Here is an 18,803-nt window from a genome sequence, read left to right on the forward strand (position 1 = left end):
GTTGTAAAGGAAGGGAGGTTGGCGTGTAGAAAATGTTAGCATAAAAATGAAGTGAAGTAGGTTATTTGGTTTCTTCTTCTTCTTCTTCTTCTCTCTCTTTTATGTGACCGAGTAACACATCCATACGATGTCGTTTTCTTCTTATTTCTCTTCTATCTCTCTCCTCCTTCTTGTATCGGCGTTGGTTATGAACGTGAACGCCATCAACAACAACAACAACAACAATGATGATGACGTCAGAGCACCCAAGTCTGATTCTTGCAATAACCCTTTCCAATTGGTATGATATACTCTTTTGTATTCCATTGTTTGAATTATTGAATTGTACTAAATGATGAATGGATTGCAGGTGAAAGTGAAGAATTGGATTGATGAGAAAGAAAGTAATAATATATATAGCGGCATGAGTGCCAGATTCGGATCTTCATTGCCTCAGAAGCCTAACATCACTCTCAGAACTCCTGCTCTTTTTTCTAACCCCATTCACTGTTGTTCAACTCCACTTTCCCAGGTATATATATATATATATATATATCCCAGACTTGTTTGTGTTCTCTTCTCTTCTTATTTGTGTTCTCATTTTGCAGTTTTATGGATCCATTGCTCTCTGTGTGCGTGGTGGTTGTGACTTCACAACCAAAGCTCAATTTGCTCAATCCGCAGGTGCTACTGCCATATTAGTCATAAATGACACAGAAGGTTACTTTTACTTCTTCACACTTCCATTCCTTTTTATTCATTATCTCATATCTAATTATGTTTTTTATTTCTCTCAGATCTCTTTGAGATGGTCTGCTCCAATGCCACTCACCCAAATATTTCAATTCCAGTTGTCATGATACCAAACTCGGCTGGACAAGCTTTCAACAAATCTCAAACCAAAGGTAAGGCCTTCAATTATTACAACTACTCTCTTCTCTCTGCTAATCATACTTACCTTTCCTCTATTTATTAAACATTCTTGTTTAAGCTCATTCCAAATTTACGCCTTAAATCTTCATTTATGATACTGCAATTCACCTTCTAATTTTATTTCTTTTTTTTTATCAAAACAATAAAACATTGTTATACACGTTGAGGATGCAAATATGACCCCCCTTTGACAATAGTAAGATGTGTACCGATTCGATGCTGTTGATTGACCTATGTAACTGACCCCATCCAATGGGATAATTATTCACAATTACTAGGCCTAGTATATGGAAAGCTTATGTCTACCACAAAGACGTAAGCTTAAAGATCAAAACGCATATGGAAGATAGTAATATCACATAATTGGTTGCATTACCATGTGTTATTTTAATGGGAATATGCTCCTCTTACTAGACACATCAATGCACGCACCCGTGCATTCTCATACATCCTTCCAATAAAGAAGATTTGAAAGAAAATTTTGACTCGTATTATCAATAAAATAGTGCTTATTTATCCTAGATGTAAGGTTTATTTTTCACATGATTTATAGATTGTTAATTGTCTATTCACTCTATTGCAGTGGAAATTTTGTTATATGCTCCACCTCGCCCACTTATAGACTTCTCAGTTGCATTTTTGTGGTTGATGTCTGTTGGAACAATTGTATGTGCTTCACTGTGGTCTGATCTAACTTCTCCTGAGCAGTATGATGAACGCTATAAGGAATTATGTCTCAAGGTTTTTCCTTGCAACCCTATACCTCCCTTAAAGTTTATATGCACTTAAATGTTTCCTTCAGATGTCTTAACTTAAGAAAGCACTTTTCTTGGTGTGACGACATGCTTATGTAGAGCAAAATCACCTAATTGAACAATGCTGAAATGGGAAATGTAAAATTACAGACTTACCTTGGCATGTCTACTAGTCTACTTCTTTCTTTTATCTTTGATTTCCTTGCTGTAGCCACTGACCGTTCACTTAACTATTACAATGGAGTGAACAAGCACGCGTTCTTTCTTTCGTTTTGTTTACTTAATGATTCAATACAGATTTTTTTGAGCATATTTTTAACACCTTCAAATTTATTAATTTACTTATTTGTACATATAATTTTGTTTCCTTCTGCTAGGAATCTTCAAATGCTGAAACAGCTAAATATGATTCTGATAAAGAAATTGTCAACATCGATACAAGGGGTGCTATCGTTTTTGTATTATCAGGATCTGTTTTTCTTCTGCTATTGTACTTCTTCATGTCATCCTGGTTTATCTGGGTGCTCATTGTACTTTTCTGCATCGCTGGTATTGAGGTAATGTGCTTATTTTCACGGCTAAGCCCTACTCTTGCTAATTGATAGAAGATCATATTTCATAGTTTGCTTGAAGATGGCTTTGGTTCCCGATCATTGTCTGTGATTAAATATACTGTTTATGTATAAACTGAAACTTTGTATTAATAGTATGCATGTGCTACTCAATTATACTATTAGCCTTGTTGAATTTCATACACAACTTATACAATTGTAAGGGTTGACAGAAAGAGAGTGAAAGTCTGTCAGAAAAAGGCTTTACAAGTACTAATATGTATTTGATCAGTATAAAAAAAATTAGCACATACATTAAAAGCTTTAAATTTCTTCTCTGCACCAAATAAAGTTTGCTGTCATTTTCAGGGCATGCACAACTGTATTGTAAGCCTCACTTTAAGGTACAGACAAATGGATGTACTTTTTCTCTCTCCCTATCCAATTAAGGAAATCAGTGTTCTTTTTTTTCATCCCATGTGTTCTTTAATTCCTCTTTCTCTATTTCTTTTCCTAATGTGAGCAGAAAAAGTCAAAACTGGAGTCAGAAGGTAGTGAATGTACCTTGGTCTGGGGAGGTTTCTATTTACTCGCTGGTAGTGTTATTATTCTGTGTGGCATTTGCGATTTTCTGGGCTGCTACGCGACAGGAATCATATTCATGGGTTGGCCAAGATACTCTTGTAAGTTTTACATTCTAGTACCTTCAAAATGGATCTTTATATTATCATTGCAAATTCTAAACTCAAACTTTAAGACACCAAGGTAAGCAATGAAAAGTATTGTTCAAGTGTCTAGGCTTTTGAAATCTAGTCTCGTTTCTTGTAAGTTGTCCATGAATAATGACTGCATTGGAAGTTGAGAGGGAGCCAGGTGCTATGTATGAGGAACTAGGCAAGTAACAATTGTTTTCTTGTCTAGGTCTTCCTAGTGTTTAAATGTGCATGTTTTCTATTACAATCTCAATTTTTTAACTGAATTTGCTTTTACACATGCATACATGTGCAGATACGCGATTTACATACATACTGGCACATACACATGTATGCACTATGTAGATAGATCTTGGTGGAAAATATTCTTTCTAATTTAGGAACAATGAAGTAGTTACTTCACAAGATACCCTAGACTAATCGAACGATTTCAAGTAGTCGTAGAATAGAACGAAGATCGTAGAATGTTGTAGGCTATGCTTGCTCGAACATCCAACTCAAAACCTGCTCGCTTGAATTCCAGTTCCCTACTGAACAACAAAAACAAAGTAATGCTACTTTCGAGATAAATCATTTTGACTAGGAATTGTAGTGTAATACATAGGCTTAGCATTCCTTTTACTTACTGAATTCCTACCTTTTTTATTTCGCAAAAGAGTTATATGTTATCTTTGATTGTTCTCTTTTGTAGTAACTACCACAGTAGGATAGAGGATGTGATTATTATACTATGACCACGGCCATGAGAGGTCTCAGGACGACTCATTCTTTGAACATTGTTGAGTATTTGAGTTGTTCTTTGTTCCTAAACCGTGACTAACTCCTCAATTGACTGCACCTCTCTTGGTTCATAATCATTTATGGAAATTACTTTCCTCTCCACCCTCCATTTTCTTTCTTCTTATTGCTCTTTTGATTTTTTGTTGTTACTGTTCCTATTCCTCCTACTATAAACGTTGGTTATAGGTCTAGCTCTTCTTATTTGTGTTCTCATTTTGCAGTTTTATGGATCCATTGCTCTCTGTGTGCGTGGTGGTTGTGACTTCACAACCAAAGCTCAATTTGCTCAATCCGCAGGTGCTACTGCCATATTAGTCATAAATGACACAGAAGGTTACTTTTACTTCTTCACACTTCCATTCCTTTTTATTCATTATCTCATATCTAATTATGTTTTTTATTTCTCTCAGATCTCTTTGAGATGGTCTGCTCCAATGCCACTCACCCAAATATTTCAATTCCAGTTGTCATGATACCAAACTCGGCTGGACAAGCTTTCAACAAATCTCAAACCAAAGGTAAGGCCTTCAATTATTACAACTACTCTCTTCTCTCTGCTAATCATACTTACCTTTCCTCTATTTATTAAACATTCTTGTTTAAGCTCATTCCAAATTTACGCCTTAAATCTTCATTTATGATACTGCAATTCACCTTCTAATTTTATTTCTTTTTTTTTATCAAAACAATAAAACATTGTTATACACGTTGAGGATGCAAATATGACCCCCCTTTGACAATAGTAAGATGTGTACCGATTCGATGCTGTTGATTGACCTATGTAACTGACCCCATCCAATGGGATAATTATTCACAATTACTAGGCCTAGTATATGGAAAGCTTATGTCTACCACAAAGACGTAAGCTTAAAGATCAAAACGCATATGGAAGATAGTAATATCACATAATTGGTTGCATTACCATGTGTTATTTTAATGGGAATATGCTCCTCTTACTAGACACATCAATGCACGCACCCGTGCATTCTCATACATCCTTCCAATAAAGAAGATTTGAAAGAAAATTTTGACTCGTATTATCAATAAAATAGTGCTTATTTATCCTAGATGTAAGGTTTATTTTTCACATGATTTATAGATTGTTAATTGTCTATTCACTCTATTGCAGTGGAAATTTTGTTATATGCTCCACCTCGCCCACTTATAGACTTCTCAGTTGCATTTTTGTGGTTGATGTCTGTTGGAACAATTGTATGTGCTTCACTGTGGTCTGATCTAACTTCTCCTGAGCAGTATGATGAACGCTATAAGGAATTATGTCTCAAGGTTTTTCCTTGCAACCCTATACCTCCCTTAAAGTTTATATGCACTTAAATGTTTCCTTCAGATGTCTTAACTTAAGAAAGCACTTTTCTTGGTGTGACGACATGCTTATGTAGAGCAAAATCACCTAATTGAACAATGCTGAAATGGGAAATGTAAAATTACAGACTTACCTTGGCATGTCTACTAGTCTACTTCTTTCTTTTATCTTTGATTTCCTTGCTGTAGCCACTGACCGTTCACTTAACTATTACAATGGAGTGAACAAGCACGCGTTCTTTCTTTCGTTTTGTTTACTTAATGATTCAATACAGATTTTTTTGAGCATATTTTTAACACCTTCAAATTTATTAATTTACTTATTTGTACATATAATTTTGTTTCCTTCTGCTAGGAATCTTCAAATGCTGAAACAGCTAAATATGATTCTGATAAAGAAATTGTCAACATCGATACAAGGGGTGCTATCGTTTTTGTATTATCAGGATCTGTTTTTCTTCTGCTATTGTACTTCTTCATGTCATCCTGGTTTATCTGGGTGCTCATTGTACTTTTCTGCATCGCTGGTATTGAGGTAATGTGCTTATTTTCACGGCTAAGCCCTACTCTTGCTAATTGATAGAAGATCATATTTCATAGTTTGCTTGAAGATGGCTTTGGTTCCCGATCATTGTCTGTGATTAAATATACTGTTTATGTATAAACTGAAACTTTGTATTAATAGTATGCATGTGCTACTCAATTATACTATTAGCCTTGTTGAATTTCATACACAACTTATACAATTGTAAGGGTTGACAGAAAGAGAGTGAAAGTCTGTCAGAAAAAGGCTTTACAAGTACTAATATGTATTTGATCAGTATAAAAAAAATTAGCACATACATTAAAAGCTTTAAATTTCTTCTCTGCACCAAATAAAGTTTGCTGTCATTTTCAGGGCATGCACAACTGTATTGTAAGCCTCACTTTAAGGTACAGACAAATGGATGTACTTTTTCTCTCTCCCTATCCAATTAAGGAAATCAGTGTTCTTTTTTTTCATCCCATGTGTTCTTTAATTCCTCTTTCTCTATTTCTTTTCCTAATGTGAGCAGAAAAAGTCAAAACTGGAGTCAGAAGGTAGTGAATGTACCTTGGTCTGGGGAGGTTTCTATTTACTCGCTGGTAGTGTTATTATTCTGTGTGGCATTTGCGATTTTCTGGGCTGCTACGCGACAGGAATCATATTCATGGGTTGGCCAAGATACTCTTGTAAGTTTTACATTCTAGTACCTTCAAAATGGATCTTTATATTATCATTGCAAATTCTAAACTCAAACTTTAAGACACCAAGGTAAGCAATGAAAAGTATTGTTCAAGTGTCTAGGCTTTTGAAATCTAGTCTCGTTTCTTGTAAGTTGTCCATGAATAATGACTGCATTGGAAGTTGAGAGGGAGCCAGGTGCTATGTATGAGGAACTAGGCAAGTAACAATTGTTTTCTTGTCTAGGTCTTCCTAGTGTTTAAATGTGCATGTTTTCTATTACAATCTCAATTTTTTAACTGAATTTGCTTTTACACATGCATACATGTGCAGATACGCGATTTACATACATACTGGCACATACACATGTATGCACTATGTAGATAGATCTTGGTGGAAAATATTCTTTCTAATTTAGGAACAATGAAGTAGTTACTTCACAAGATACCCTAGACTAATCGAACGATTTCAAGTAGTCGTAGAATAGAACGAAGATCGTAGAATGTTGTAGGCTATGCTTGCTCGAACATCCAACTCAAAACCTGCTCGCTTGAATTCCAGTTCCCTACTGAACAACAAAAACAAAGTAATGCTACTTTCGAGATAAATCATTTTGACTAGGAATTGTAGTGTAATACATAGGCTTAGCATTCCTTTTACTTACTGAATTCCTACCTTTTTTATTTCGCAAAAGAGTTATATGTTATCTTTGATTGTTCTCTTTTGTAGTAACTACCACAGTAGGATAGAGGATGTGATTATTATACTATGACCACGGCCATGAGAGGTCTCAGGACGACTCATTCTTTGAACATTGTTGAGTATTTGAGTTGTTCTTTGTTCCTAAACCGTGACTAACTCCTCAATTGACTGCACCTCTCTTGGTTCATAATCATTTATGGAAATTACTTTCCTCTCCACCCTCCATTTTCTTTCTTCTTATTGCTCTTTTGATTTTTTGTTGTTACTGTTCCTATTCCTCCTACTATAAACGTTGGTTATAGGTCTAGCAATCAGCTTCCACTTTATATATTGCTTTATTATTTACAGGGTATCTGTTTGATGATAACAGTGTTGCAGTTAGCTCAATTACCAAATATTAAGGTACCTGAATGGAGTCCTTATATATTTTAATAAATAGTAATTATTCCCTTAAACTCTTTAATATGTTTCTGTTGTAACAGTTAAAATAATTTTCTTATGCATCTAACATAATAGGTTGCAACTGCACTCCTTTCTTGTGCATTTGTCTATGACATCTTTTGGGTTTTCATTTCTCCACTGATATTCAATGAGAGTGTCATGATTGCAGTAAGTAATTTCCATTTTTAGTAGTATAATTCTTTTCATAATGTTATGGTTATAGTAAGTATTGATGTGATACTCTCATGAGCTTTTTTTTCTAGGTTGCTCGAGGTGACAAGGCTGGTGGAGAAGCAATTCCTATGCTTTTGAAATTTCCTCGTCTTTTTGATCCATGGGGTGGTTATGACATGATTGGATTTGGAGATATTCTCTTTCCTGGTTTGCTTGTTTCCTTTGCTCATAGGTATTGAGATCCTTATTTAGCCTACAGCTTATATAATAAATGCATGTTTACAAAATAGTAGGTTTATACGTTTAGCTTTGATTGAAAAAAGTATATTTTCCTACCCAGAAAAGAAAAAAAAAGGAATAATGTAATATTCGACTGTAGCTACATTTGTTTGCTTTGTAAGTGAAAAACCACTATATTATTGGCTATCAATATATAAAAATAAGTAATAATCATTCACATCCACTTTTTTTTATGAAACCAGTGACCATTTATCCTTTATATTGTCTTTCCTGCATAAGCACAATGATATGATGTTACTTACTGTACAACACTTTTCATTTTAATATTTGCTTTCCGCTGCTTTAGTTTATGTGCTTTTGACGAGATGCTTTGTTTTAACATATTTGTTATATCTCTTTTTTTGTTATAGATTTGACAAAGATAAAAAGAAAGGAGTATCAAATGGATATTTTCTTTGGTTGGTAATTGGCTATGGCTTTGGTAAGTTCTTTTGCACCATGTATGTGTTTATAACTTGTTAATTTTCCCCTTACATAGGAACCTAAAAGAAATTAAGAATATGAAAAGAAAAAAGGGTATCCCAATTAGATCATGACCTCATTTTACTCCTCTGATTGATTCATTGCTTGGCTCTTACTTTTTCTGCTAAACCACATCCTGAATCCCTAGCCATGAGTGTTTTTTTTTCCTTCCATTCAGCAAAACTTGGTTCTTTTATGTCTGAAGTGTTTCAAATTCCGAGAGAAATTTAAGTTTTAAGAAATAGGTCGTGTTAGGGAACTTGTTAAGGAAAATAAAAAGTTTGGATTGAAAAGCTAAGGCCACTAGTTTTTGGAATATTAAATTCACCATTTTCCGAGACAAAAGTTATTTATTAACTACCTTTACTAGTGCTGAAAGCACATTGGTTAACATTTACCTTAATAAGAAATATTGGAACCCTATGTGTGGTAGGATAGGAAAGGTAGATACTGTAATGGTTTAGAGAAGGTGATGGAGGTGAAGATATGGTAATTGGCTATGTTTATTATTTTTTTAATTAGCGTTTCAATAAAATGGACTAGTTCTTAAAGTCCAATCAGTTATTCTGATGGTACTACTTTATGGCATTACAGATTTAGTGCTATTATTTTTGGTTTGTCAATTACTTCAACTTGTACGCTAGATTTAGTGCTATTATTACTTTCTATTTTTTTAATATCTTGACAAGCTATTTTTCAGGCCTCATTATCACATATTTGGGGCTATATCTGATGAATGGTAATGGACAACCTGCACTTCTCTACCTTGTTCCATGTACATTAGGTAACTACTTTTGGATAACTGTGTTCTCATGCTCTTTTTCCTCATCCATTTTACACCTTTATGTTATCTACCCTAGAGAATGAGCCCCTACCCCATAGAAAAGTTGTCTGTGTCTTGTGACCTGAAGGTCATGAGTTCAAATCCTGGAAACAATTTTATTGCTTTCGAGGGCAAAGCTATGTACATCTATTCTCTCTAGATCTCACTACGTGGGAGCCTTGTGCACCGTGCCGACATTTTTTTATGTCACCTACCCATTGTTGTTTTGGAAGCAAAAACTTCCTATCAAGGATTATAGTAAAATAGGCCTCAAATGTTTTATAGAAATGGTGTGAGAATATCATTTTTCTTAAGTTAAAGGGCGTCTCATATCCATGGTTGTGTAATTACATGAACAGGTTTGATTATTATATTGGGATTCATAAGAGGTGAGCTGAAGAGCCTCTGGAATTATGGCACAGAAGACTCATCGTCCTCCATAGAAGAACCCTGTGATGTTTAAATCGTATAAATGTTAATCTATCATTATTATTATTATTATTATCATCGTGAAATTGAAGAAATTGAAGTGCAACTTGGAAATGTGTATAGGCAAACTCTTGGTGAGCCATAAGATCTATCTTTGTGTTGATTATGAGTATAATGATAATGATTATAATCATTTGTTTAGACCATTTATATTTGTGTTTCTCACTTGTTCTTGATCATTCTGTTATCCATACAGAATTATACTAAAGATTTGTAGGTGGAATACACACAAGATAAAAATAAAATAATAACCAATTATCAATCTATTGTCCTGCCCAACAGGTACATAGTTTTATTACAGCTAAGTGTAACCAGTTACTCCTATTGATTCACATATTTGCCATTCACATCAAATGTTGTATGCAACTTTGTGTTGTGTTACAACCAGCTAAAGGTGGATATTTAACATTGCTTATTCAAGGGAGTCTGTTTTCTATAGTGCTTTAAAAACGTTGTTGAATCTAATCTTATATTCTACTTCGTTTATATAGAAAGTGCCTAAGAGTGCTATTGAACAATTTTAAGCGTTGTTGTTTTGTAATTTTAACTTAGTCAGAAGGAATTAGAAATGATGAAATCAACAAAGAGAAGAGTAATGAATCTCGAAGGGTTTTCCCTTTTAGAGGAGCATGGCGACACAAAGTAGTAAAGGAAGAAACACTCAAAGATGAGAACCTCACTTGTTATTTATGTGTCTAAGCCTTATTAGATCCTTAAATAGATTAAAATATCAAAATTCTATTTCTGAAAGTGACATTTATTGGGACGACAATACATATCCTAGAAGAGATTAATTATCACTCATATGGTGAGAAGATGTCATTATTATACAAAAAAACTACATTTATCATCATAAATTTACATTATTTATTATTTTTAATTATTTATATAATGATAATTAAAAGTAAATTAATAAATGAAATTAGTATTTTAAGGATATATTATACATTAAATTAAAATCTTTGTTAAGGAAACTAATTAATATTTTAAATATATTGAAAATTGCTTATTTTATTCCTATTATAAGTTAGACTTTACCAGGTTTCCTTGCTGGTAAGTATAAATCATTTTATAATATACATCATACTAGTTGGGATAGTTACATTCTATGTGTGCCTTTCATATTGATTACATTTTTAGTTTTAGTATATAATTGTTAAGATTATAAATTACGGATTATATATCTCATATTATAACTTGTTTTTGTTTAAGTATATTAGCCAAAAACTAAATATAAATTAATCTGTGTCATTTGAGTAACGTGAAAATATTTTTTTTATAGAATATATTATTAAAAAGGTACAAAGTTATTTGTTTATGATTTGATTATTTTGGTTACTTTTAATGTACTTTTAAAGTTTACATTTTTAAAATATCTATCATTGTATATATTTTAATTTTAATTTTTTAACTTACCTAAGGACAAGTGCTAAAAAATGTTCAAGTAAAAAACAATATAAAAACAATATCAATATTTTAAAACAATATGAAACAGAAATAAATAAAAGTTGTTGAAATAGACAATCCATAAAATAAATAGTGTAAAAATAATAAAATAAGTAATCCTATGAGAGATCAATCCTAAAAGATCAAAATGCTATTAAAAAATAAGGGTAAAATGAGAAGTAAAATTGATTGAAAAAATAAACAATAAAAAAAGTAACTTACAAGGATAAGAGATGTCAAACTTTTCTTATTTTTTTCATAAATAAAAGTTGAGTTTGAAAGCTAGGCAAATAGTCAAACATACTTGTGTTACAATGTTAAACTTATTTTTTAAAATAAATAAAAAATAATCAACCAAATTAGCATTATATAATGTTATATTAGGATTGTGAAGTCTGAAAATGAGAAATCTTTTTGTATAAGTTAAAGCATTTTACAATAAGATAAGCGAAATAAACATATAAGTAAATTTTATATTACATTTTAACCTAAAACCTTAAGATATTGGGTCTATGAATCCGTATAATATACATAATTGTTTCAATACACTAACTCACATGAAATATGGAACATAATTGTTGGATATATGCAAATGTTAAGTACCATATTAATATGAGGATATGTGAAAGAGTTTATCAGTGAAAAAGACTTATAGAATCATTGTCTTAAATTTTTGGTTGAATACATGGTGTCACACTTAGATCTAATTTTTATACTCTTTTCATCCCAAGTAACAATAGAAACTCTCTAGATGGTTGGAGGCTCCCCAATCGCAGTATGATCCAACACTTTCTTTTTTGTTAAACTAATATTTTGTGAGTTATATATTACAAATCTCATATAACTTATATATTACAATGACTACCCATAATGGGAGATAAATATAATATTTTAAATAATAAAAATAGTGAGTATAATTAAGTTAAACTAGAAGGAATGTTAGTGTAACTTATTCTTAATTATTGTTCATTAGATAGGATAAATTGATCAATTATAAATTTTCATATATAATTTTATTATTAAATCATTCTTCTATTTTGTGTCTTTAAATAGTATCTCTATAGAATTATTGATGCATTTTTTAATGAACTATGAATAATGAAAATTCATTGATTTCTATATTATTTGAAATTGGAGATATACCATATTTTGTAATGTTGTATCATTTTTTATCTATGTCCATTGTCATTAGTATACTTTATTTTATCATCAACACTTAAATAAGGGAGTAATAAATGGAGAGAGCACTTATTGTTTGGTTCAAGGAAAGTTGGATTTCTTTATCTCCAATATTTCCAATAAGTTATAAAAAATGATCATTATCATACTTAACAATTAGTATATGCCAAAACTTATTATGTCACCACACATGAGTGACACACATTATAGATGGAAGCAAAGTTATAGTAAATTTTAATAAACTCATTTAGGGATGTTACAAAATGTATGAGTAAAAGATAATGATTTTATAACCAAATTCTATATACAAAATAATAAATGGTTAGTTTATCATATATGTTAATGTATAATTAATTAAATTCTATATGTTAATGTATAATTATTTAAGAGTAAACTAAATTTAATTTAATTATACTCATCATTTACTTTTGTTTAAAAATTATACTCATCTTCTCTGCATGGTTAATCATTGTAATGCATGTATGTAAATTAGGAGTATTTGTATAAGTAAAAATATGAATAATAATTTATATAACTTCACTAAAACTCACGAGATGTTAGTGTAATTTATCCATGAAATAATTTCTATAAAATGTACGATTATATATTTAGTACCCCAAATTGTCTAAGCAAGATAAATTAAAATATTGTTAGTGTTACTTTGAAGAAATTCAACTACTTGATTCATTTCTATATATAAATCAATTTTTATAAGATTTTTGATCTCTAAATATAAGTTAATTTATAATATCCGCTAATATTAAATAATTTATGTGAAACATAGTCCTAATATTTCCATTGTATATTTATTACTCCTTCCATATTCCAATAAATCATGTAACTTTTCCTATAATAATTGTTGGCTCTCTCTCTCTCTCTCTCTCTCTCTCTCTCTCATTCTCAACTTATACTTATAGTTAGTGTCGTGTTTGGTGCACTTGGATTTGAGGTCTTCTTCTTTGATTATCACTTATCAGCTTATTCTTCTCTCACTCACTCTATTCACTATTCACTATCTCATTCATTCATTCATTCATTCATTCAGATTACTACTTACTAATCTAATCACTCATTCATTCATTATTAATTAATTAATTATTAATTTTCACTTTCCTTTTTTCATTCATAATTCATTCATTGCTGTTATTTTAAGCACACTTCCCTTACTTACCCACTTTCTTTGTTTTTTTTTATTCTTTCCTTTTTCATTTGCAGATTCATTCTGAATGAATTCTAATCCATAAAGCTTTTATCTTTGGTTCTCTCTTTCTGTATAGTAAAATGGGTTGGTTTTCATGTTTTGATCCAAGGGATGATGAGAAGCTCAATTCTCATCCTCATCAGAAGCAACAACAAATCCATCATCATCATCTTCGCAAACACCATCCTCCTATACCTTCTCATATTTCCAAACTACCCTCTGGTTTGTTTTCTTTATTCTTCTCTCTTATTTATCCATCAAACCTCTTTTTTTTTCATTTTCAAATTTGATTAGATCATTAATAAATATGGATCTCCATCAATTTGATCTGAATTATCATAAATTCGGATTCATGGTTCCCCATATTTGAGCCCTGGAATTATGTATAGTTTTAACTTGTAACTCATTTATTTGAGCCTTTGTAGGTAAATTAAGTTCACACTTGTTTCAATTTAAAGCTAATTATAATAACTCAATTTAGAGGTAATTGAATAGCTTATACTCTACTAGCAGTGTTACTAAACACACTCCATTAGCTCAAGACCTTTGAATAATTGTTTGTGTTGGTGTATTTTGTATTGTAGGAGCAGACAAGTTAAGATGGAGAAGTAATGGGGGTTCCAAAAAGGAAGCTCCCAATACTATTCATATACCTGGTGTCCAGATTGCTGCTCAGACTTTTACTTTCCGTGAACTCGCTGCCGCTACTAAAAACTTTAGGCCGGAGTCCTTTCTAGGGGAAGGTGGTTTTGGAAGTGTGTACAAAGGGAGACTGGAAAGTAGCAGTCAGGTGAGAAATGGTGCTATACTGCTATACTGCTATGTCTTTAATCTTTAGAGAAATGAGAAAGAACCCGGTCCTTTAATGACTATTACTCATTTACTTTTACAGACTGTTGCTGTTAAACAGTTAGACAGAAATGGTCTTCAGGGAAATCGTGAATTCCTTGTGGAGGTTCTCATGCTCAGCCTTTTACATCACCCTAATCTTGTGAATCTCATCGGATACTGTGCGGATGGGGACCAACGCCTTCTTGTATATGAATTTATGCCAATGGGATCATTGGAAGATCACCTTCACGGTATGCTTGTGTTATGATTCTTTCCTAATTATTACAATTTCTTTGTCTCAGCTTCAGTTTTCTCACATATCAGCAAATTCGACAATATTTAACACTAAAACCAGTGAAGCATCAACAATATTTATGAATGGAATGAAGGACAATATCAGAACTTAGCATTTCTGAGCCAAGACTTAATGCCAGATGTTGTGTAATTTAATATCACTCTGTGTAGTAAAGCTATAATACTGCCTTCTTAAACATTACTTGTCATAATAACAACTATCGTTTGCAGACCTTCTCCCGGATAAGGAACCACTAGATTGGAACACTAGGATGAAAATAGCTGCTGGCGCTGCAAAAGGATTAGAATACCTTCATGACAAGGCAAACCCTCCTGTTATTTATCGGGACTTCAAGTCATCTAATATATTACTTGATGAAGGATTTCACCCGAAGCTCTCTGATTTCGGTCTTGCAAAGCTTGGTCCTGTTGGTGACAAGTCCCATGTTTCTACCCGTGTCATGGGAACTTATGGTTACTGTGCTCCCGAGTATGCTATGACTGGACAACTGACTGTGAAGTCTGATGTATACAGTTTTGGTGTTGTCTTACTAGAGCTGATTACTGGTCGTAAAGCGATTGACTGCACCCAGTCCCATGGAGAACAAAATCTTGTCACGTGGGTTGTCCTCTATTCATTCTTCTGTTGTCATTTTACTTACTTTGGCATGCATAGACTACTGTACATTAAAATGGCCAGGTAATTATTGTTTTATGTTTGAGCAGGCACGTCCTCTGTTTAACGACCGCCGAAAGTTTTCAAAGTTGGCTGATCCTAAGCTACAAGGGCGGTTTCCCATGCGAGGTCTTTATCAGGCTCTTGCCGTGGCATCTATGTGTATCCAAGAATCGGCTGCCACACGCCCTCTGATCGGAGATGTGGTGACAGCCCTCTCTTATCTGGCCAATCAGGCATATGACACTAAGGGATCCGGTGGCGATGATAAAAGGAATAAAGACGATAAAGGTGGACGGATATTGAAAAACGATGAAGCTGGAGGATCTGGGCACAGATTGGACTTAGAAGGATCCGAGAAAGATGAGTCCCCACGAGAAACTGCAAGGATGTCAGATAGAGAACGTGCTGTGGCTGAAGCCAAGTTGTGGGGAGAGAAATTGAGAGAGAAAAGACGACAAAATGCACTGCCAGGCAGTTTTGATGGCTCCAATGCTTAGTTTCTTTCTGAAAATCTCAGCAGCAGCATCTTTTATATCTTGGTTGCATAAATTATATGCCTTGTCGCTATGAAATCTTGATAAACATTTTGGCCACATACCGGGTTCTAATTAGTTTAGAATCCCTTTAGCTGCCATTTCTTGGCATGGCCACAACATAAATGAATATGGTTGCTAAATCTTTTCTAACTTAACCTTATGGACATTTCCCCCCATATTTATTTTCAGTACTTTATATTACCTTGTGAACACAACAAGCATAATGGAGAGTGTACATTATTGTTAGAACTGGTCATACCTTGTGGATAGGGATTATATTTGTGGCAAGGATTAAAAAATGTCACTTGGTGTATGAGATTTACACAATTAGTTAATTTAGTTTAGGAGATTATTAAAAGTCAATTGGGTTCCTAATTTTGCACACTATTCGGCAATTTTTTCTAACTTACACAAACTTAACCTTTCCATCACCAATGCTACAATCTTGTCATCAATATTCTGAAAGTGTCCATGAAGAGCCTTGCTGATGCAGTAAATTGCATTCTGTCCTTGGCTTGTGACTTTCTCATTGATTGAGAGGTAAACTTGTTTGGCCAACATGATATGATAGAGAATGGTAAGATATGAGCAAGATAGGATTGTATTGGTGTGATGGTAGTTGTGTTCAATTTGTGGATGAGGGGAACACTTACCTATTATTCACCAAACTCTTAATTGTTACAAGATAAGATAGGTTATCCTACCATGTCCACCAAGGGTTGAGATCCTCTCTAGTATCGGACAGTTCAGTACTGGAATGTGAGACCCAAAATGATTTTATTTTTGGTTTCCCACAGGTATCCTCGCACTTGAGGCAATCATGTCCACGTACATAGGGCTAACTCTCTCAGCGGACATTTTTTCCATTCACAAGACTCGAACCCGAGACCTTGCTTAAGGGGAATCAAGCATGTACCACCTGAACCAACGTCCGCTAGTGGCCCAAAATGATTTAGTAACTTCAAAAAAAAATTAATTCAAAACTATTTAAAATCTATACCATTGAATAATTTTAAATGCCATGTCATAATCTCTGGCAACTCGCCAGGAGAGGATCCAGATTCATCCACCAAATTATCCCATAATGTTTTACATGTTCAGTTAGTGAAGTCTAACCATGTCTATCGTAATTGCACATTCCTAGATCCACTCAAAATCCTTCCATTTGCTCCTTAGCCATATGTGAACATGAAATCATAGGATTTTGCAGCTTCAACTTCAAAGGCACACTTGTGTGGGTTAAACCGTATGTTATTCCTTTCTATGAGCATTAGGATATGGTTGTATTCCGAATAATAATTGTGCATAAACAAGAGAACCATAGTTGTCTACTTGTTTCTCTATGTTGGGAAGTAGATATGGGAAAAGAATTCCAGATTGATCAGACACATTCCAATGAATTTTCTGTACTGAGATGTTTATACATTAAATCAAATCAATGAATGAACAGATTCACATTTTTTCATTTTTTAAATAACAATTACTAAGTGTTATTCTAATATGGAAGCTCCATAATTTTAAGCCTTTGGTCTCGCTCAACAAAATGTTTTTGACATTAATGGATAACTAGTTGTTTCCCATTCTACTCGCATGCACTCATGTTTAGTCTCCTCATGCATGCACTCATACCTATTCTCCTATCCTCATGCATGCACTCATGTCTATTCTCCTCTTGCATGCACTCATGTCTATTCTCCTATCCTCATGCATGCACTCATGTCTATTCTCTTATCCTCTTGCATGCACTCATGTCTATTCTCTTATCCTCTTGCATGAACTCATGTCTATTCTCCTCTTGCATGCACTCATGTCTATTCCCCTATTGCATGCACTCATGTCTATTCTCTGATCCTCATGCATGCACTCATGTCTATTCTCTGATCCTCTTGCATGCACTCGTGTCTATTCTCCTCTTGCATTGCATGCAGTTCATAAATTAAGAGACACAAATTGCAAGAAAGAAGATATAGAAAACTCTGAGTACTAGTATTCCTATCACCAATACCCATAGTGCTTCACTGCTTCCATAAGGAAACAAAGTCCCCATCCTTCTCCTTTGACCTTAATGGAAAACGAAGGATCCATCACCAACCCCACAAGTACATGAAAGGATAAGTTGTCTTCTATTTATAACGATATCAAATGTCTTACTTCCTACCATATTGTTAAGTTCACAATCACTATTAAATATGCTAAGTTCACATTCCACAGTAGCTTGTCCAAAGTGTAATCTTTTTTCATAATTTACACTCTGGTAAGTTGGAAGTCTAAAAAGCCATTGTCGAAAGTGTGAGTAAGCAAAAACCTAATAGTTTAACGAAAATGAAATTGAAAAGAAAAAAGAAAAAATAAAAATATACCTTACCTTGAGTTATGAAGAGTGTCAGGGGTTGAAGATAAAGATAAGAAGTTGAGTGATAAGGGAGGATGAGAAGGTCAAGTGTGTATGTGTGGGGGACGAAGAAGAGGGAATGAAGGAGGATAAGGAGAGGTTGAGAAATAACAAGAGAGAGAATCTGGATTTGGGTAAAGGTGTTTTCGAAATTTTGAAATAATTTTACATCCGGATATCAACTCCCAAACTAGATTTGCCAACCAAAGAGCATGTTGGTTCAAGTAGTAAATGTTTGATTCTCATTGAGTAAAGTCTTGAGTTTATATGTTGGGAGAGTTAAACTCACATCCCTATGAATATTATCAATTTGGACAATAGCCTCTAGTACGAGGATACACGTTTGAAACAAAAAAAACAAACCTAAAATATTGATAATGTTCGGGTATTATATTAAATAAATAAAAAAAATTGAATACAAGATTTTAACAGACTGACTAGTTTATATTAAAAGTGGGTTTGAGTTGGGTATATCTATGTTGGTTTGGGTTACCCATTATTTTAGTGTTTACTTATATAACTTTTATTTATTTCAGTATTAATATATAATAATTAATCTATTGTATTAAAAATCTTTGAAAACTCTAAATCTCTCTCTGAAATTCTCCATTTTGTA

The 18,803-nt window shown here is 33.2% G+C and overlaps 2 protein-coding genes across 4 annotated transcripts; both read left to right on the forward strand.

The window, feature by feature from the left end:
• Positions 6-9,735, forward strand: LOC109329411 (signal peptide peptidase-like 2). The gene is made up of 14 exons (XM_019563077.1): positions 6-280; positions 350-511; positions 588-699; positions 777-884; positions 1,496-1,653; positions 2,045-2,224; positions 2,588-2,622; positions 2,745-2,901; positions 7,289-7,342; positions 7,457-7,549; positions 7,645-7,787; positions 8,206-8,276; positions 9,018-9,101; positions 9,500-9,735. The coding sequence occupies exons 1-14, from the start codon at positions 128-130 to the stop codon at positions 9,601-9,603; spliced, it is 1,614 nt and encodes a 537-aa protein (XP_019418622.1). The 5' UTR covers positions 6-127; the 3' UTR covers positions 9,604-9,735.
• Positions 13,125-16,046, forward strand: LOC109329417 (serine/threonine-protein kinase PBS1-like). 3 transcript variants are annotated; one of them, XM_019563098.1, is made up of 6 exons: positions 13,125-13,203; positions 13,532-13,677; positions 14,040-14,245; positions 14,348-14,537; positions 14,812-15,203; positions 15,307-16,046. In XM_019563098.1, the coding sequence occupies exons 2-6, from the start codon at positions 13,536-13,538 to the stop codon at positions 15,754-15,756; spliced, it is 1,380 nt and encodes a 459-aa protein (XP_019418643.1). In that variant the 5' UTR covers positions 13,125-13,203; positions 13,532-13,535; the 3' UTR covers positions 15,757-16,046. The 3 variants fall into 3 exon arrangements, with proteins under 3 accessions (XP_019418643.1, XP_019418636.1, XP_019418628.1); XM_019563091.1 differs by having other exon boundaries at positions 13,128-13,203; positions 13,470-13,677; XM_019563083.1 differs by lacking the exon at positions 13,125-13,203 and having other exon boundaries at positions 13,364-13,677.

Source organism: Lupinus angustifolius, chromosome LG02, assembly GCF_001865875.1.
Source record: "Lupinus angustifolius cultivar Tanjil chromosome LG02, LupAngTanjil_v1.0, whole genome shotgun sequence".
In the NCBI taxonomy this organism is placed as follows: domain Eukaryota; kingdom Viridiplantae; phylum Streptophyta; class Magnoliopsida; order Fabales; family Fabaceae; genus Lupinus; species Lupinus angustifolius.